Raw genomic sequence first — 21,282 nt, forward strand, 5'->3', positions numbered from 1 at the left:
TCAGTGTTTCTTAGTGTTTCGCCCATTGTTTGGCCACGAGCACCTACCCCTTTTAGGGCCACCAACAAATATCTGTTTCTCAGCATTGGTCCGTATGGCTGTAGCGGAACTCAGTTGTAATACGCTTCTCCTTAACTTGTGGCAGTAATGACAATATCAATCAAACAGAAGAAGTCTGGAGCTGAAGTCGTGGAGAATTTTCTTCAGTGCAAAAAATATGACTAAAGTGGTGACGTCATTTCATTTGCAGTTACATTTTATTGACAGTTTGTTTAAGAAACATACTGTTTATGTTATTATAAATTTAGCTAGCATTTATTTTAGCACAGCATAATTGTACTTAAATGTATTTTTCATCAGATTTTATTAATCCTTTTTTGCAGTATATTTGATTAGCAATTATTGTTGTAATCAGCCTGACAGAAACCTTGATATGAATCTTTGTGATTAACACATGCTTTCATATCATTTGACAAGGTGTATCCAGTTAAACTGTAAGTAGGTTAGACATAATTATTCAATACAAACAAAATCAAGAGTACGATTACTAATTCTGTGTTAATATTTGAGTGAGCCTGGGCCTCTCCGTAGTGGAAAAGTTAGGCCTTGAGGTCAAAAAGGTTAAGAACCCGTGGTTTACATGATGTCACCAACTAAGGAAATCCACAATTTTTATGTACAAACATAATTCGCTAAAATGGTAGAAAAAAATGTTAGCATGCTAATATTAGCATACTGATAGGTATGCTAACAAAGAAGCAATTAGCATACTTACAAGATGTCACCAAGTGAGGAAATCCGTCATTTTCATGTTCAAACATAAAAATTAGCTAAAGTTGTAGGATAAAATTTTGGCAGGCTAACATTAGCATGCTAACATGGGAACATTTAGTATACTTGTAAAATGGCGCCACATATCAAAATTAATGATGTTTTAGGTTTGAACATTTAAAACAAGCTAAAATATTTGTGTGAATTCCTCGGGAGGCTGGAACGTACCTAGCGATAATCGAGGGAACACTGTAGTAGCTGAGTCGCATGTTTTTCAATCAGTCTTGCCGACATTGTACACGCATGTACTTGTCAGTCCCCTGAAGGTGTGCACCCAATTTTGTGGTAAAATCGGTCCCAATACACCCTGAAATTACAGGAGGTGTTTTGTAAAATATATTTAGCTGTGTGAGTGATCAAATTCAAGTCAATGCTTATAAGGGCAAACTTTGCTTTGGCTTTTTTAGAAATCAGTAGTGAACAGATGTGAGTTAATTGCAAGATTGCAGCCATTGCCCAACATTTATCGACCCAAACAGTCGTTAAACAGCAGCCTTGAGGGGACTGATGAAACCAATGAAGTTATACAAGTAGCTCATAAATAGTTAATAGACCTCAAGTGTAAATATTTTTTTTATTTGATAGTATTTACTCTACATATATTAAATAGGCCATTACCCCTTTTTTTCTTCTTTCCCATTTGTGTGCATGTACAATTCATGGTTTAAGCCTCGACAAGAATCAAATGTTATTAAAAATACATGCAGTTTGATAGTGACAATATTTTACTTCCATGTGCAAATCACCTTGTTAATTCTCTACGAAACTGGCTTTTATTTTGTTATGACTTTTATTCACAAAATAAACACATAATGTGTTTATTCAGCTCATTGATCTCTGTACCCAATGACTGTGACACTGTTTAACAAGCATCTCCCTTACTGGGAGGTAAACAAAATCATTATTCTTACCACATAGCTCTGCACAAGTTCTGTTGTGTCTCAAACAACTGACACACAGCAGTAACTTTGCTGTTACCCATGTGTCATAAATCGTTTTTTTTTCTAAATTCCCTGCAGATCAACATCCTGTTGAACTTCACTGCAGGCGATGACTGCCCCTGTCCTGAGGAGCTCCAGGAAGAACTTAATGGCTTCCACGAAGAACTGCAACTGCACTGTGGTGAGTCCACCGAGACAGATGTTGTATTGGAGATGACCACAAAAATGAGGAGGGGAAATATTCCTATTTATTTGTGCGTAATGCTCATTATGTCAGGATGTGTGTCTGATGAGCCCCGGAAAACCTGTTGAGCGATTATCGTCACAAGTCGAATTCTCTGTGAAATTAAACAAAACATTTTTGAGGAGATTTTGTGACTTAGGGACACATTTAATTGGTCAGACAATGTGCATTTAGGGCAAAATTAGATTGGCAAAATAAGCGGTGAAGTCGTGTGGATTGAACAAAGTTACGAGGAAACGCTGAGTATTTTGCATGATCACAACTTTGCGAAATCCCAGAGGCAATGGCTGTTTCTGACATGTACATTATATATTACACGTTTAGTGTGGAACCTCGATTTACGAACTTCATGGGTTCTTGGACTGGGTTTGTAAACCGAAAAGTTTGTATAATGAAGCAAATCTTTTCCCTAAGAAACAATGCAAATATAAATAATTCCAGCCTCGACAAATGTCGATATTGTACTGAAGGTTAATACCGTGTTTTCTGGACCATAGGGCGCACCGGCTTATAAGACGCACTGCCGATTAGCGAGTCTATTCCGGTCTTGTTACATACAAAAGGCGCACCGGATTATAAGGCGCATTAAAGGGGTCATATTATGATTTTTTTTCTAAATTTAAAACGCTTCCTTGTGGTCTACATAACATGTAATGGTGGTTGTTTGGTCAAAATGTTGCATAGATGATGTTTTACAGATCATCTTCAAGTCGCTTTCTGACCGTCGCTTCAGGATGCGCCGCTTTGTGGGCGGTCTTATTTACGTGGCTCACCTTCGACAGCGTCTTATCTCCGTCATCTTTGTTGTAGCGTGCAAGGACGGGAGTGGAAGAAGTGTCAAAAGATGGAGCTAACTGTTTTAATGACATTCAGACTTTACTTAAATCAACAAAGGAGCAGCATCTCCTTATCAGTGGCTCACTAGTGCAATAACAACGCCGGAAATAAGTCCCGTGAAAAACCGTCCGACCGGAAATAAAGTTCCGTGGGTGAATTATGTAAACCCAATACACTGGTAGTTTGTAGAGTTTCCATAGCGACATATAAGTTAGAACTTTACGCTACTTTATATCAGAAATGGCAACAGCGGAGGACGAATGCCCCATAACAAGAAGATAGAGAAAAAGAAGAAGCTTATTGACTACGGTATCGGCACGCACTACAGTGGCGGATGTGCGCACATTTTCAGGACTTATGCAGATCTCAAATACACATCAGCAGGTACCAGAAGGTAAGAAAAGTTGGTTTTGCATAATATTGTGAACCAAAACGTCCGATATGTCTGCTAATGGGTGCAATTGTGCGGTCCTTATACACACACCATAGTTTATACTTGTATCTCTGACTACAGTAGTCTAAGTCATACTGAAACATTTTGACAGATTTTTAAGTGTCGTGTGTAATGTTCTTTTTTTTCAATGGAACATTTAAAGTATTGGTGTTGTTTACTGGCGTCATATTGCAGTCTACACGTATCTCTTATGTGTGACTACCATCTACTGGTCACACTTATCATTACACCATGTACCAAATAAAATTGCTTCGAGGTCGGTAAGCCCAGCCAGAATTATTCCGTACATTAGGCGCACCGGGTTATAAGGCGCACTGTCGATTTTTGAGAAAATGAAAGGATTTTAAGTGCGCCTTATAGTCCAAAAAATACGGTACACTTTGAACACAATATAAAGTGCTGTACAGTATTGTACTATATGTCAGTCAAACATAACAAGGTGATGAATTAACTTTGTCTTTATTGACAAGCTAAAACAACAAGCTGCTGTCCCTCTCTATGCACTGATCTGCCAACACGCACACACAGAAGTCCCTTTGGTGCCCTAACAAATGATCAGAAATCACAAACATCCTTAACTTTAACAACTATTTTTGCTACAATAATAAATCTTTTGAAAAGTAAAATCCACTTAAATTAACATTGGGAAAGGAGAAGCTGACGAGAAATGAGCAGACAGGGGGAGAACGGAGGCGGGGGCGTGTGTGCCTTGAAAGAGGCACCGTTAAACGAGAGTAACTCTTATACTTCGCTGTGAAAGAGGTCTGTTTTAGCATAGGGCTGGGCGATATGGACCAAAACTGATATTGCGATATTTTTAGTTTGAATACCAGTATACGGAAGTTTTTTTAAAACATGCAATTTTGTCATTTTGTTTATTACGTTAGGTTTATACCCTCACGCTTGTGTGTAGGATAGATGGAGCTTCTCACTGCAGTGAAAGCAGCTGGCTGTTGAATTAAAAAAATACTTGTTTGCACAACCTATGGGTAGAGCCACTTTTAAACCGAGTTGTAGTTAAATATTTGACACATCAAGCAAGCAGCAGAGAGGAACTATTGTTAGCTTTTGTGCTAAGTCCCTAATAGAAGTGAACAACATAAACAGATGAGATTAGTGATAAAGTCCCTACAAGGAGAGATGTCCTAAAGCAAATTGGTGTGTTTAAATAACGCTGTAATCACTCACCAATCGCCAAATGCAGGCGCAGTCCAAACCATTGCATAACTCTGTAGTAGAGAAGTGGGCTCTGCGCCGCCATATTTAAAAAATAAATAAAGGTTTGATACGCAGCATAGTGCAACATCAGAGAAGCCTCTGTAAACACGCAAGGGGCGAGGCTGAGCCAATGAGGATGCCCCGTGCTACGCCAGTGATCAAAGGGCCTTAACAAAGGCACATCAAAAAATTCCGGTACAACAGTATTGTCCCAAATATGTCGCTTTCTTAAATATACCGGTATTAACTATAGTACCGGTATATCGCCCAGCTCTACAGTACTTGCGCATCTTTTTCCAGAAAAGTACGGTGTCATCACAATTAAAAGTGACTGTGGTTCGAAGCCTGCTTCATCCATTCTTCCAAACTCCATTAATGTACTCTGTTGTCTTTTTGGGACTCATATAGTTAGCAAAATAGATCAAACTTGTTGAAAGATGGAAAAAATATAAAAAATTTACACGCGCTTAAGCGCTGAGTTGTTACTAGTAATGTCCTGTAATGCGCAGCAAGTGACGTGTAGGGATCTGCCTCCCCAAAAACAGTGACCTGCTTTTTGCCTGCAGACGGGACACACAAGCGTTCGTACACAGAGACATGGTTTGCAGACAGAGGCACTACGGGCTCTATTTAAAAGTTTGTAAATCGAAAAGTTTGCAAATAGATGGGTTTGTAAATTGATGTAGCCCTGTTTTTGTATTTATTTCCAACATGCTTACCCTTAAAATGACTGTTTGCAACCTTAAAGTACCCCTCTAATGCTGACAACGTTGGCACTTATTTCATTGTTCTGGACCTAAAAAATTATGTCTACATGTGAAATTCCCCAAATAATGGACATATAATGATTCTAGGCTTGTTTTCTAACAAATTTCATCACATTTTGGAACGCCCACTTTAGCTCCAAAATGTGGGCGGGCCACCATCATCTGATGTCACCTACAGAAGACTGGGGGCAATTTCATATTGTGTAGTATGGGTTTTTGGTAGCATCTTCATCCGAATCACATTATTTCTGCGCAGAATTAAAAGGAATGATTAAACATGTCTGCCAGATGCATTGTTGCAGGTTGTAGCAATACAACTAAAGAAGGGGTCAGCCTACATACATTTACAAATGATGGCAATATAAGGAAAGAATGGATCTCTCCAGTCAAATTGACTCAAATTGGCAAGGACCAAGCAAGAGGAGTGAAATTTGGCAAATCTGACCATTTGAATGATTCTGACTTCTTCGGAAAAAAGGGGTTTTGGTCCAAAAAATTTCAAAAGACTCAAACATAATCGGACGACTAAAAATCAGAAGCACACTAGAAGGGAGAAAGACTAATTCAGAACCTGCAGAAAAACAGGGAAAAAAGAGCAGATCTGGTTCTCAAAAACGAGATAAAAAGCAGGTGGGCCACTAAGATTCTATTTTGCGTCCTCTTCTACTGATTTTTTTCCTCATGATGTTTGAAGAAAAGCTGAACGAGCATGAGGAAATGCAAGCTATGGTCTCTATGGAAGAGGGGATGGCGGTTCTTTAATATTTATTTTTTTGCTCGTAATGTTAACCATATCAGTTTAGAAATTATCATGGACCGGTGCGACTAAAAAATGCATAAAAGTAATGAAAATAATAGTTTAACATGCCTTCATCCACACTGTCAATGCGGGGAAATAGGCTCCAGTACTTAAGACGATGCCACACAAAGAGGGGGCGACATATTGAGTCTGGCGATGGAAAAGGGGGCGTTCCAAGTACACTTAGTTATCTACCTATTATTTAAAAATGAATTGATATTCTGGGAAATGACTGCCAGATTAATTTTCTGGAACAAAAACTACATGAAGGTAACTTGTTAGTGAAATTTCAGTCATTGGGACGCTATGAGCCGACAAAAATGTTTTATTCAAAAACAATTTGTATATGTGAGAAGAAAAAAAATCAACTGCTAATGATAACATAACCTAGGCATTGGTGTCCTTGTATTGTACAGTAACTGTCACCAATTTGCAGTTCCTTTAATCTCAGTGTTGATTTGAATAGCTTGTGCTCCACTTACTGTACATGATGTAAATTTATACCACCTCACTGATACAACTCTCAGGAATCCCCGTGGAGGAGGATGAGGAGGAGCAGGACACCTCGATTAAAGGTCGTCTACTGGCCTTGCTGTATAAAATCAAGGGACCGCCTCAGAAGAGTGAGGAGGAACCCACAGAGAAAGAGCAGGTTGCCCCCTGTGAGTCACTCTTCATTTTTTTGTTCTTTGACAAAAACACGTGGGTAAGTGCTTTTCAAATAATGATGTATGGAGTCGAGGAAGGAAGGGTGCTGTTACTTTGACAGTTTCTGTATTAGTCGTGCCTTTGCTGAGAGCAATTTCAATGTTCTCCTTCGCATAAAAGAAGACTAATGGACATCCTTTGTAAGACACTGCTATAAATTTTAATGCCAGACTCTCACATCTACGCTGAATGATTGAACAGTGTCAAAATTTAGAACAAAGGTGTCATTCAGAATATCTCCATGACCCATATTATCTTCTTTTTTGTATCTTTTTCAGCTCCTTATTGAACTGATTGCGTTAATCAAGTTGCTCCTCTTGTACTGCCTCATAAATCAAAGCACAAAATGAATCACTGCAAATTCACCTTAGTGGCAGCTGGGGCTGGACAATTAATCAAATTTTAAGTTCGATTTTGATTATGGCTTCTCACGATTCTGAAAATATAATAATTGAAAAAAATAAAAAAAGAAGGTTAATAGGCCGTGCAACGTGCATGCAAATTCTGGAGCTGGTGACGGTGAAACAGATGTGGAGCGAATGAGTGAAAAAAGAGCATATCTGCAAGAAGTTTGGGATCGCAGCGCTAGTATGCCTCATGGATAATCACTAAACTTAACAAAAAAGTAAGTCATATGATTTAAGTCTACCATGAATTGATTAACGTGGACCCCGACTTAAACAAGCTGAAAAACTTATTCGGGTGTTACCATTTAGTGGTCAATTGTACGGAATATGTACTTCACTGTGCAATCTACTAATAAAAGTTTCAATCAATCAATCAAATTTCGCTTTCACATAACCGCAGACGGAGTCACATAATTGTCCAATAAAACTTAATCCGCTGATAAACACAAAATAATACCAGGGAAATTGACATAAATGTGAGTGAAATGTTGTCATTGTGAGAAGAAACATTTGTTTTGGGAAAACAATGTGTCCGGTAGCACTCATTTATCCCTGACACACTCAACTGCCCCGTACTGAACTAAACAATAAATGTCGAGACGGCCACTTGAAAGAGTGACTAAACTACAAAGCTAAAGCTAACAAGAACAATCCATACACCCACAACACATCTTATGTGTTTGTGTTGTTGTGAACGACATCATCAATGTAAGATCAATGTGCAAACTTGAGAGGCGCTCTCTTTTTTTGTGCAACAGCCTCAAGTCAGTCGCCTCTTCACGCTTGAAGCTGAGAACAGCACAGCACACTTCCCCCTTCACAATAATAGCGCTGTGTGCCATATTGCGGTCTGACTGCGCTAAGAAAATAAAGATTTCAAAAAAAGTACCTTACACAAGCATAATGTACCTAAAGCACTTACTGATACATTTACACAATTATTATGCTTTGACCAAAATTGTTTATTATTTTCAAATTATCTTTAGACAAAATTGTCTAAAGATAAATTGCACCAATAAATGTGAGGATTTTTGTATTTAATGTACAAACATTTTATAAAATGTTGTTCTTCACAAAAAGCACACAATCTATGGTGGTAAAATAAGTGTAAAAGGTAAAAAACGGAATTAAAAACAAATCTTGTATTGTTTTTTTTTTATTGCTGTTATTTAAATGTATTCTTATTGCTATTTTTATTATTTTACTTGTTGTGGTTTATTCGGTACTAATTTTTTTCAAGGTTTTTTTTTTTAAACTATTTAAAGTGGAGTTTTGGTGATGCAATAAATACTCATATTCTCAAATTAATGAATAATCCTGAAATTAATCGTGATTACAATATGAATCAAAATAATTGTGATTATTATTTTTGCCATAATCGTCCAGCCTTATAGTGGCAGCTATTCATATGATTGACTTATCTTTGTCTCCTGTGAATTGAATATCTTGAAATCGAAATTTGGTTCCTCCCCAAGAAGTAAAATAAGATAAGAGTCAATTCCTTGACCCTGTGATAAATGAAATGTGCGTTAACATAATTGGGGCTGCACAAAAAAATTTATTGACATGCAAATCAAGATTCTTATTCATCGCGATTCTAAATCTATTTTTTTAACTAAAAAATCAATTTTTAACAAGGTCGTTTTTAGGCCATCTCTTTGCAACCAAAGGAGCTTTTTAAACCTATAACCTGTTTTGAAAACGCTTCAATATAATTATTATACCAAATAATACATTGCGAGAATCGGTTTGAATTGAGAATTGTGTTGAATCGAATCATCACCCCGTGAATCGGAATCGGATCAAATTGTCAGGTGCCCAAAGATTCACACCCCTTACATTAATATTCAGCAAATAATGTTCTCCTTTACCTCCCCAGCTAACCTAAAGGAGCTCATCTCCCAGACCATAAGCAGCTGGGCCCAGGAGACGCACATCCAGGATCCCGAGCTGGTCAGGGTGATGTTTAGCCTGCTCAGGAGGCAGTACGACGGCATTGGGGAGCTGCTTCGGGCCATGAAGAAGTCTTACACCATCAGTGCTGCATCCGTGCAGGATGCCATAAACCTACTGGCCTCACTGGGTCAGATCAGGTCTCTGCTGTCCGTGCGCATGGGCAAGGAAGAGGAAAAGCTCATGAGTGATGGACTGGGGTATGATGATGAGTTTTGAGACATGATGCACAATATTAAGCGTGTTCAGCTGGTGGCCCATTAGTGACAGAATCAAACCAGTTGAGTTTTCAGTTCTAAACTTGGAAGTGACAAACATTTTTCCAGCAGATTCCTAAAAAACAGCTAATTCCTAATGTATTGAGGCTCTTTGACTAGCATTTCTGCAGAAGTACCATTAAAACAGCAGAGCAGTACTGTCAGACGATCTTTGACGTGCATTAGGGGAACCTAAAATGATTTTAATCTACATTTAAAATATTTCCTTGTGGTCTAGATAATATGTATTTGATATGCTTAGATGTAAATGTTTCTCCACAGTCACATCTTTAAACCCCTTTCTGAGTATGCCTGCAGAACGGTTCATTTTGAGGGGCCCTTCATGCCCCTCCCCTGTACACTGTTAAAGTATATATCTTGAAGACAAACATTATCGCTATTTTATTTCAGACTCGGTCGAAAATGTGTTTGACACATACATTAAGTTAAGTTAAAGTAGCAATGATTGTCACACACACACACTAGGTGTGGTGAAATTTGTCCTCTGCATTTGACCCATCCCCTTGTTCACCCCCTGGGAGGTGAGGGGAGCAGTGGGCAGCAGCGGTGCCGCACCCGGGAATAATTTTTTGGTGATTTAACCCCCAATTCCAACCCTTGATGCTGAGTGCCAAGCAGGGAGGTAATGGGTGCCATTTTTATAGTCTTTGGTATGACATACGTCTTCTTTCACTCTGTCTCGTATCTTGCACCTCTTCTCATCATGGAAACTAGGGAGTATGCTGTGTGTGCTTGTGTGTGTGCAAAGATACACGGTGGATTATTTGTATTTGTTTGGCCGTGAACAGAACAGAGAGTTCCCAACATGAAGATAAGACCTATCTGAACACTACATTCCGACAAGGTGGAAAATATTCCTCCAAAAATTGCTAACATAAAAAGGAGATGATACAAACTTTACACACATACAGTGTATTGGTTAGCATACCAAAACAGTAAAATTCTCAAATTTTGAAATATTTTGGAACTCTTTTATTGTGCAAATTATAAAATGACTATGATTTACACAATCAGAGGCGTTTGAAGCATCAATAAAACATCAAAATTGTATGAATATGCTTGTTGTACTAATCCAAAAAATGTTTTAAAACAAAAATGCACATGTTTGTGCCAAGTTTAGATTTAAGGCCAAACTGATACTTTCTCCAGTCTGATTAATATCGCCTTTTCCATCACCTTAGATAGAATACTGAATATCTGCCTATTGTTATCCTTGCTACAGTATTTATCTTGCTGGCTTGTCTTGTACAATGGGCACAAAAGTAACAGACAATATAGAATTAGCTACAATACAGTGAGTTAAAAACCCAGTAACGTTGTATACAAATTTTAAATGCTCAGCAGATATCTCATCTGCACCACTGGCCTTATGATTACTTCGCTTCATTATAATGTATTTTATTCCTTTGCCAAAACGGTCACATCATAATGGCTGTCCACGTTGTCCACCACAAAAGAGTTGCTTTTACCATGATTTGACGATGATGAGTTGGTTCTGATTTGACGCATTGGCTTTATTGAACAAGAGTATCCAATGTTGTAACATTTTAAGTCAGAAAAGAAGATAAGGTCCTTATCTTAGTATAAAATGTGATCCTAGGAACCATTTATTTGCACTGTCCTGCTTGGTTTATGTTATGAATTGACCTTCACAAATAATATGTTTTGTGTCTTTTAGGGACATTATGAACAATAAGGTTTTCTACCAGCATCCGAACCTCATGAGAGTGTTGGGCATGCACGAGACTGTAATGCAGGTCATGGTCAACGTCCTCGGTGGAGACAAGTCACAGGTTGGTTTACATTTAACTAACATAAATGTGGTAGTTTAGCCTCTTATTATAACTTTGTTTGTTGGGACTTGTATTAAATAGTAAATAAAAAGTAAATATTACATATATGTTATATTTTATATTGCTACTATGGTCCATTTCTACTTAGTACCTGCATTATCCTTTCCATCCTTACCCTTTCCATCCTTTAAAACTGAACTACTGTGTGTAACAATTTTCCTTGTGGATCAATAAAGTTTGTCTGAGTTTAAGTGTTTGTCTATACGTGTCACTGGAAGGACACAACAATCAAGGTTGTATGTGGAGTTCAATTACTTGGGGAAAAAATAACTGAAACTGAAAAATAAAATTTAGATGTTGAACTTTGAAAAATAAAAATAAGTGCATAAATGTTTTCAGGTTTAATATAATTGTGATTCACTGTGGTAATTATTTTGAATACAATCTTTTTCTTGATGGCAAGCATCCCATTTGGGGCCAAAAGTCTGAATCTAAAAAAAAAAAAATGTTTTTTGAATCTGACAAAGATCTGAAACTTAAAAAAAAAAAAAAAAAAAAAAAAAAATTGAATCTGAAAACAAAAGCTTAAATATCAAAAATATGTGAACATAAAAACTGAAAATAAAGTATTTATTCAACATAAGTACCAGAGTGAATTATGTTCAACCTGAAAAAAATGGTGTGGACATTTTGAATACACTGTATTTTTCAAAAGTCACATCAAAACTGGATTTTTTTCATTTTTAAAGTTTATTTTTTCAACTACAAACGTTTTGGCCCTAATTTTGCTCCATAGGTGTAACCCTCTCTAGTTGTCTTCACTTTAAAACCAAAGTTTTTACATTTGCTCTTCGTCTGCAGGAAATTGCCTTCCCCAAGATGGTTGCCAGCTGTTGTCGCTTTCTGTGCTATTTTTGTCGCATCAGTCGTCAGAACCAGAAAGCCATGTTTGACCACCTGAGCTACCTGCTGGAGAACAGCAGCGTTGGTCTCGGTATGTATTGATGAACGGATTGACCTTAAAGAAAAGAACCAGTGAGTGAATTTCTAGAAAAAATGCTAAGGGTTAACTTGATAAGTCAGAGGACTCTGCTGCTTCTTACTTGGTAGACCGGCAATATTTTCTCAGATTTTTATTTGCATAAAAATGATTAAATATATGGTTTGCAGCCTCTGAAGCAATGCGGGGCTCCACTCCGCTGGATGTTGCCGCATCATCAGTGATGGACAACAACGGCCTCGCTCTGGCCTTGGAGGAGCCGGATCTGGAAAAGGTTGGTTTCCCCCGCACTAAAAACTAAACACCTGAACAGATTGGAAAAAATACACTCACTGCCAACACAACAAATATATAGTAGGACCTTGATTTGCGAACCCCTCTATTCGCAAACTTTTCGGTTTACGGACTTTCAGATCGCGCCAAATGTGCCTATGTGTACGAATGCTTTATTCATTAATTTTGTAATTAAGGAAGCCAGTTTCGTACCACAGCAAGTTTTTAATTGTGATCAGAAATTACTTTCCTGGAAAAAAATGTCGAAGCGGAGTTATTTCACAGCAGAAGAGGGTAACCTTTCCAAGATGGTGCGCATACACACACACACGCACACACACACACACACACACACCCCCGCCACCTTCCTTCTCTCCCTCTGTCTGCTCCTTTCTCTCTTCTGCCGCTCCTTTCCAATCTTAATGTATTGTAAGTGGATTTTATTGTTGCAATATGGTTGTTAAAATTAAGGCTTTTTGTGATTCCTGATCGTTGGGAGGGCACTAAAGAGACGCGTGTGTGTGTGTGCGCGTATTGGCAGAGCAGCGGATACAGGACAGTTTTGCTTGTTGTTGTTGTTTTAGCTTGTTGATAGACAGTTAATCAATCTCCTTATGTTTGTTTGATATACAGTATTGTATAGCACTATATATTGTTTTCAAAGTGCACAAACCTTAACTAAAACACTGAGTGGTACACAAGTGTCCTGTTGGACAAAAAACATGTACTGTATAATAAGAAATTATATCCGTTTTTACAAGTGATGTTCTCCCATTTTCCTTATGTAGAGAGTCTGCTGGGAAACATTGTGGTGGTTCATAAAGTAAACAAAAAAGGAACTAAAATAAATAGAAAAATATATAAATTGTATTTCATAAAGAAATCTCTGAAGGTTGCCCCATACAACACATGGAAAATGGGAGGACTTTTTCGACTGCCCGTTGCCGTGGGATGCAATGTTCAAATTAATCTACACACCCACGGGAAAAATGTTAAAACTATGGAATAGATGATTGCCGATTTTGTTGTCAGGAGTCTGAATCCACCCTGCATTTGTTTTGGTATTGTCATATTGTGTCTTTGTTTTGAGTGGAAGTTGAAAAAATGTGTTGAAGGATTGGTTTGTTTATGAAGCTTGATGTGGTTTCTGTTATTTTAGGAGAGTTCATTGATAGTCATGATTTATTTAATTTAATTATAGTACTTGGTAAAAGGTTTATTTTTAAGGCCAAAACAGATATTCACTTAGTATTACTTTCTTTAAAACATTTATTCAGTATTTTTTAACTTTAGAAAGTTATATGGTTGAAACCGATAATGACGCCAAAAAACATAAAAAAAGATGGGAAGTCCTCAAATACTTATTTTGAAAATGTAATTTTGTTTATAGATTATATGCAATCTGTTGTTGTGTTCCCTAATTTGAATGTACATAAATGAAAGTGTGTGTTGCTGAGCCCGACTTGGACATAATCTGGACTGTACATAAATGCTTATTTTGAAAATGTAAATTTGTTCATAGATTATATGCAATCTGCTGTTGTGTTCCCTAATTTTGAGTATACATAAATGAAGGTGTGTGTTGCTGAGCCCGACCTGGACATAATCTGGACTGGACCTGGTTTTAAGAACTCTTTAAACAATCTAATTTCATTGACAACCTGGTCTGATGAAGATAATGTCTTTTAGTTTTTATATAAAATAAATAAATAAATAAAAAACATTTTCTTGAACAAAAAATAAAATAAAATAAAAACAGTTACATAAAAACTAGTAATTAATGAAAATGAGTAAAATTAACTGTTAAAGGTTAGTACTATTAGTGTGTGCTTCACGGACTGTATCCCTTGTAGACTGTATCAATATACTGTATATTGTAGGAACCAGAATATTAATAACAGAAGGAAACAACCCTTTTGTGTGAATGAGTGGGGAGGGAGGGTTTTTGGGTTGGTGCACTAATTGTAAGTGTATCTTGTGTTTTTATGTCGATTTAATAATAATAATAAATAAAAAAAACTATATGAACTTTTTGTTCCATGCACCTTGTTCAAGAACCAATTAAGTTTGTAAATCGAGGCTCCACTGTATATTTATACAGTTCCTTATGAGACCTGGCAGTGAGGTATGTTATAAGTAGATTTACAATATTTAAAATAATATTTAATAAGTTTGAAAACTTATAAAATCTCCCTTATGGCTGACTGTCTGACATGACAAATTATGCAACTTCCCAGTAATTTTAAATGTCAGATTAAAATGAGTTATAAAAGCAAGCTGATCAAGAAGATGGATTGTTTGTAAACAATCAGAGGCCTTGTACCACCCATGCTTAGCCACAGAAAAATGAAGTATGACTTTGTATAACAAGACAGCAGTGCTTACTCAGCAAATCATTTAGGCCACAGAGTACAGTATTAAAGTGTGTTTGTGTGCGAAGGTGGTGACATACCTCGCAGGATGTGGTCTTCAGAGCTGTGCCATGCTGGTAGCTAAAGGTTACCCAGACCTGGGCTGGAACCCCATAGAGGGAGAGCGCTACCTGTCCTTCCTGAGGTTCGCAGTCTTCTGCAATGGTAAGCAGATGTTAATGTTTAGCTTTTATTTTCCCCAGTGGAAGTAAACGGCAATACTAGTCAACAGATAGAAGTGTGTCGCAGGCTATACAATATACCTGGACAAAAAGTGCACTGTACATTTCTGGTGCTTGCATAATGACTATAATAATATGAATTTGTATAAGGTTGTCCCACATTCTTGTTTGGCTGGAAGTTCTCTTAAAAGGTTAAATACAATCTGTTGTAAGACCACAAAGCCCTGCATTTGGAAACATTTACTGTGGAATCTTAAAGGTAGAACACAAGCCTTTGAAGACATTCTGCAGTCAAATGCCGTAAAGACTGTGTTTTAAGTGAAATAGTAATATTCTTAACTGTAATGTCAATCATAAGAATCATTTATTCACCGTTGATATCAAGATTCTGAAACATTGTCATTTTAGCTATATTGTGGTGACCAGAACATAGATATCCGCTTTTGATGTCCTAATACATAGCTATTCAACTAGCGGCCCCGGGGGCCAAATCTGGCCTGGGAATGACACCCTACCTCTATGCCTCCAGTTTCAGATCAAAACTTGTGAGACAATCTTTTGGACCACTTCCTGGTATTGACATTTTAACCTTGCTCGCAAACATAGAACACTGGGGTCCAAACTTGTGATTTACATAACTCTGGCGTTCTTCAAGGCACCCCTTTAAGTCTTCTCTTTTTAAGCAGTTACAAAATGTTTTTGTAATGTGATTTATTTAACTAAGGTGTTCCTATAGTGTGTTTACTTTAGATTCAATCAGTACTAATCTGTTCAACTTCTTTAGTTATACTAGTGCTGTTCCTCAAGGTTCTATTTTAGGTCCTCTCTTATTCATCTTTTGTTCTATTCAACTGGTTGCTCGCAAGTTTAGTTAAAAAAAAAATTGAGATTCTCATATTGTCAGAAGGTCCCTAAATCCAGCGGAGCGCTCCTGTGACAAAATAAAAATACCTAAATCAAATGTCTACTGTGTTGTTCGGAATATACAAAAAAGTTGCGACCACTGTTTGTACATTGATCTTACATCAATGATGTCTTTCACAACAACACAAGCAGATGACACATGTTGTCGGTGTATGGATTGTTCTTGCGAGCTTTAGCTTTGTAGTGTAGTCGCTGTTGCAAGTGACCGTCTCGTCATTGTTTAATTAAGGACGGGCGGTTGAGTGTGTCGGGGATAAATGAGCGCTCCCGGACACATTATTTCCCAAAATAAATGTTTCTTCTCGCAATAACAACATTTCACTCACATTTATGTCAATTTCCCTGATATTTTGCGTTAAACAGCAGATTCCATTTTATTGGCCAATTATGTGACTCTGTCCACGGTTACGTAAACGTGGAACTCATATGCCTGACTTATTTTGTTGAGGTCAGTGATTATTGATTATGCATACTAGCACTGTGTCAAATTAAAACATAGCAACCATTGTGAGATCCCAAACCTCTCATAGACATTCGCTCCAGATCTGTTTCACCCTCACAAGCTCCGGAATTTGCATGCACGTTGCACGGCCTCTTTTTTTTTGTTTGTTTGTCGGTTATTTCATAATCGTGAGAAGATATAATCGTAATCAAAATTATGTTGATTGTCCAGCCCCTCCATCTTATTCTCATGCGAGATCCACCCAGGAATGGGGCCATATGAATCTCTTCTCTACTGTACAGTGTACGCAAAAAAAATTGTAATCAAATGCTTAGGCAATTGTATAACAATATCATTAGAAAAATCCTACTATATGTATATTCATATATTATTCACTATTACACTATTTTCCTGAGGGAACTCTCCTGAAGGAATCAATAAAGTACTATCTATCTATCGGCCCTCTGAAGGCAGCCATAACTGTGACGTGGCCCTCAATGAAAACGAGTTTGACACCCCTTAGAACGAAAACAGGGATTGTGTGCCTAGTCTGAGTTCATGCCATTGTTGTCTTTGCATACCAGGTGAGAGTGTGGAGGAGAACGCCAATGTGGTGGTGAAGCTGCTCATCCGACGTCCGGAGTGCTTCGGTCCCGCCCTGAGGGGCGAGGGGGGCCAGGGTCTGCTGGCGGCCATGAAGGAGGCCATCAGGATCTCTGAGGATCCCGCTCTAGACCTGCCCAAAACCTCACCCGCTGTTACAACTGGGTTGGAAACAATTTCCTTTTTGATTCATCTCTTTTCTCTCGTAGCAATATTATTTATGTTTCGATCATTATGCCAGTTTTTTTCTTTCTGCACCAACATTATACTTATTTGGATGATGCAATAGCAGAACATGCTGACATCATTGATGACGGCGGTCATGAGAGATGCAAACACATTAAGGCACAGGTGTCAAACTCAAGGCCCAGGGGCCACATCTGGTCCGCCTGATCATTTTACTTGGCTTGGGAATAACATGCATCAATACATTACCTTATCTTTTCTTATTAAATATATTTGTTCTTTCCGTTTTGATAGAAAAAAAATATGTACTGCATGAAAATTGCACATCTTTTAAACTTTAATACTATCCAATATTGCAGCAAATATAATATCATACATTCCAATTTGTTTTGTTAAAATAAAATTAAATACCTAAATATATGTTTGACTTATGATTTTAAAGAAAGTTATACATCAAATTGTACACTGTAAAAATTATAATAGATTTTACGGTAAAATTTACGGTGGTTTTTACAGCATAATACTGTAAATTTGGAAAAAAAAACTCTACCACTGTTTTTTATGGTAGAACTATGTTGTCTGAGCTGCCAGTTTTTTACCATAAAAAGCAAAAAACGGTACCACATTTTTTTACGGTAAAAATGGCAGCTTAAAACAAAATGGTACTGTTTTTCCATATACGGTAATATGTAACATTTACAGAAAAATTCTGGCAAATAAGCTGCCAGGTTTTTTTTTCTGTAAAAACACTGTTTTATCATTTACCATAATGTTGTAAAAAAAAAAAAACACTGTATTTTACAGTAAAATGTTGTTGAACGAGATGCCCGTTTTTTTTTACTGTAAACTCTACAGATTTTTTTTGTGTATTTAAAAAATATTTATATAGTAATCAAATGCATAGGCAAATTCATATAGTATTCGCTGTTACAATCGGCCCTTTGAGGGTAGCCATAACTGCAACTTGGTCCCTCACTGAAAATGAGTTTGACACCCCTTTCCAATCATTGAAGTCCCCACAATGACTTTGTCCTATTGATAAAGGAGGGTTCACTGGGTTTGTTGGAATCAGAATTGCAATGTTTTGCCCTTGCTAATAATTAATCAATTGTTTGTGTCAGTCTACTCTCATCCTTCATCAAGAGTGTATGAGCATGCAAATATTTTTATCCCTTGAGTTTTGGATGCAAGATATGCTGCCTAGGTGCAGATTTTTTTTACTGGGGATAATATTTTAAGGTTGCATTGATACTCTAAACTAGCATAGGTCTCAAACTCTAAACCCGGGGTCCAGATCTGGTCCACAGCATCATTTTATATGGCCTGTGATAGCTTGGAAATAATATGAGTCAATTAAGTACCTTATCTTCGCTTACCAGAAGATATATATGTACTGCATGAAACTGCATCTTTTTGCAACTTCAATATTATCCCATATTGCAAGTAATATTGTATCGTCATACTTTCTAAAAGAAATTGGGGGAGGGAATATAAAAACAAATACTGTAAAGATCTGCTTGACCTAAGATCTTAAAGCTATCCATCAAATTGTGCACTGTAAAAATAGCGGTGTAAAAAAAAAAAAGATTTTCGAATGAATTGCGGTTCTTATTTGTCCCGATTCTTAACAGATTAAAAAAAAAAAAAAAGTTAAATCAATTTAAATGTTTTATTTTATTTTTCTTTCTTTCTCTTTCCTGTGAAGCTACTTACACAAATCATATTGTTGATGTATATGCGCATATCTTGTTGCTTTATTTGTATTGACTTCATTAAATGTTTGGGTAGAATTTTTGAAAAAAAAAAAAAGTTTTAATTTAATTTTTTTTTCTTTTCTTTTAATTTGTCAGCACTGTTTATCTATTTTATGGAGGCATGTAGTTAGTCATAAAACTGTCACACAATGTTTTTAAAAAAGTATTTATTTTGAATCGAGAACCATTTTGAATCGAGAATCGATTCTGAATCGAATCGTTATCCCAAAGAATCCAATCAAATCAAATTGTGTGGTGCCCAAAGATCCACAGCCTTATGTAAAAATGACAGTAGGTTTTACTGTGAAATTTACGGTGATTTTACAGCATATTAGTGTTCATTGAAAAAAATCTACCGCTGTTTTTTTACGGTAAAATTCTGCCTGACCTGTTTTTGCTGTTTTTATGGTTTATTACTGTAATTGGAAATAGGTTAGCACTGTTAATCCCCCCCCCCCCACCCCCCCCTTGGAAGAATAAAATATGTGCCCCCACCCCCTCCTCTCCCCCCCCCCCCACACACACACACCTTATCAACATTAAAAAAAAAAACACTAGTCTTTCCCACGGTAGTCACAGTGAAGCCAAGAGCTACATGCGCTTTGTCTTATTCTAGTACGGCAAAAAAAAATCCCTCCTGGCATTGCACTGCGTCCCCCCAAGGGGGGCTCGTCCCACCATTTGACAAGGACTGATTTTTAGTAAGATGTTGTAAAACCCACCGTAGATTTCACAGTAAAATTCTGGCGACTAAGCTGCAATTTCTTTTCCTGTAAAAAGACAATGTACTCTACTGTTTTTCCATTTATTGTAAACAAACCGGTGACTGAGTTGCCAGTTGTTGTTTTTTTACTGTAAAATCTATAGATTATTTGTTTTAATAATTAAATATTTTATATTTTATTCACCATTTTAAAAATATATAATCAAATTTAGAGGCAAATTCATGACTGTCTCAAGCGACCCTCTGAGGGAAGCCATAACTGCAATGTTACACGTGTGCTCTATCTAGAGCTACACTCACCTCATTTGGTGCACAATGTTTTTTGTGGTTGTAGAACTGCACTATTTAGCTAAATGGTAATGGCAGAATATCAGAAAGCACATCAATTCAAATTATATTGCCAGTTTGTGTTTCCCTGATTACCAACTTGTGATGATTATGTCTGTGCACTTCAGGTCTGGTGATGAAGAGGAGGAAATCATCCACATGGGCAACTCCATCATGTCCTTCTACTCCGCACTCATCGACCTACTGGGTCGCTGTGCTCCAGAGATGCATGTGAGGCCTTTTTGATGACAGTCCGAGCAGAATACTCGCATTGTTTCCTCACCTGAACGCTTTTCTGTCTCTGGCAGCTCATCAATGCTGGTAAAGGTGAGGCGCTGCGCATACGAGCCATTCTACGCTCTCTGGTTCCCACCACCGACCTAGTTGGCGTCATCAGCATCCCGCTCAAAAAACCTGTGGTGGATAAAGGTGCGTAGTAGGGCTGGGATTCTTTGGGCACCCCACAATTCGATTCGATTCTTGGGGGTAACGCTTCGATGTAGAATCGATTTTTGATTCAAAACGATGCTCGATTCATAATCAATACTTTTTTAATAACATTGGGTGCCAGTTCTGTGATTAACTACATTCCTCCATAAAATAGACACAGCTTTGATAAAATTGTATATTACTTACTTATCTGTACAGCAAACGATGTGATTTGCCTCGCTGAAAAAGACGTGTATATATATATACAGGTTTTATAAAAGCCAGTAAATTAGAATATTTTGAAAAACTTGATTTATTTCAGTAATTGCATTCAAAAGGTGTAACTTGTACATTATATTTATTCATTGCACACAGACTGATGCATTCAAATGTTTATTTCATTTAATTTTGATGATTTGAAGTGGCAACAAATGAAAATCCAAAATTCCGTGTGTCACAAAATTAGAATATTACTTAAGGCTAATACAAAAAAGGGATTTTTAGAAATGTTGGCCAACTGAAAAGTATGAAAATGAAAAATATGAGCATGTACAATACTCAATACTTGGTTGGAGCTCCTTTTGCCTCAATTACTGCGTTAATGCGGCGTGGCATGGAGTCGATGAGTTTCTGGCACTGCTCAGGTGTTATGAGAGCCCAGGTTGCTCTGATAGTGGCCTTCAACTCTTCTGCGTTTTTGGGTCTGGCATTCTGCATCTTCCTTTTCACAATACCCCACAGATTTTCTATGGGGCTAAGGTCAGGGGAGTTGGCGGGCCAATTTAGAACAGAAATAC

At 37.3% G+C, this 21,282-nt stretch overlaps 1 protein-coding gene across 1 annotated transcript in view; it reads left to right on the forward strand.

Annotated features, from left to right (window-relative positions):
* ryr3 (ryanodine receptor 3) overlaps window positions 1-21,282 on the forward strand; it is a 307,276-nt gene that overhangs the window by 199,271 nt on the left and 86,723 nt on the right. Inside the window, exons 38-47 of the mRNA XM_061987153.2 lie at window positions 1,851-1,953; window positions 6,619-6,753; window positions 9,086-9,359; window positions 11,116-11,230; window positions 12,092-12,224; window positions 12,401-12,504; window positions 14,944-15,079; window positions 17,047-17,230; window positions 20,185-20,287; window positions 20,365-20,485. Of these exons, the coding sequence (XP_061843137.2) occupies window positions 1,851-1,953; window positions 6,619-6,753; window positions 9,086-9,359; window positions 11,116-11,230; window positions 12,092-12,224; window positions 12,401-12,504; window positions 14,944-15,079; window positions 17,047-17,230; window positions 20,185-20,287; window positions 20,365-20,485 (1,408 nt within the window). The remainder of the gene's footprint in view (window positions 1-1,850; window positions 1,954-6,618; window positions 6,754-9,085; window positions 9,360-11,115; window positions 11,231-12,091; window positions 12,225-12,400; window positions 12,505-14,943; window positions 15,080-17,046; window positions 17,231-20,184; window positions 20,288-20,364; window positions 20,486-21,282) is intronic.

The sequence above is a fragment of the Nerophis lumbriciformis genome, linkage group LG26 (assembly GCF_033978685.3).
Source record: "Nerophis lumbriciformis linkage group LG26, RoL_Nlum_v2.1, whole genome shotgun sequence".
Taxonomy (NCBI): domain Eukaryota; kingdom Metazoa; phylum Chordata; class Actinopteri; order Syngnathiformes; family Syngnathidae; genus Nerophis; species Nerophis lumbriciformis.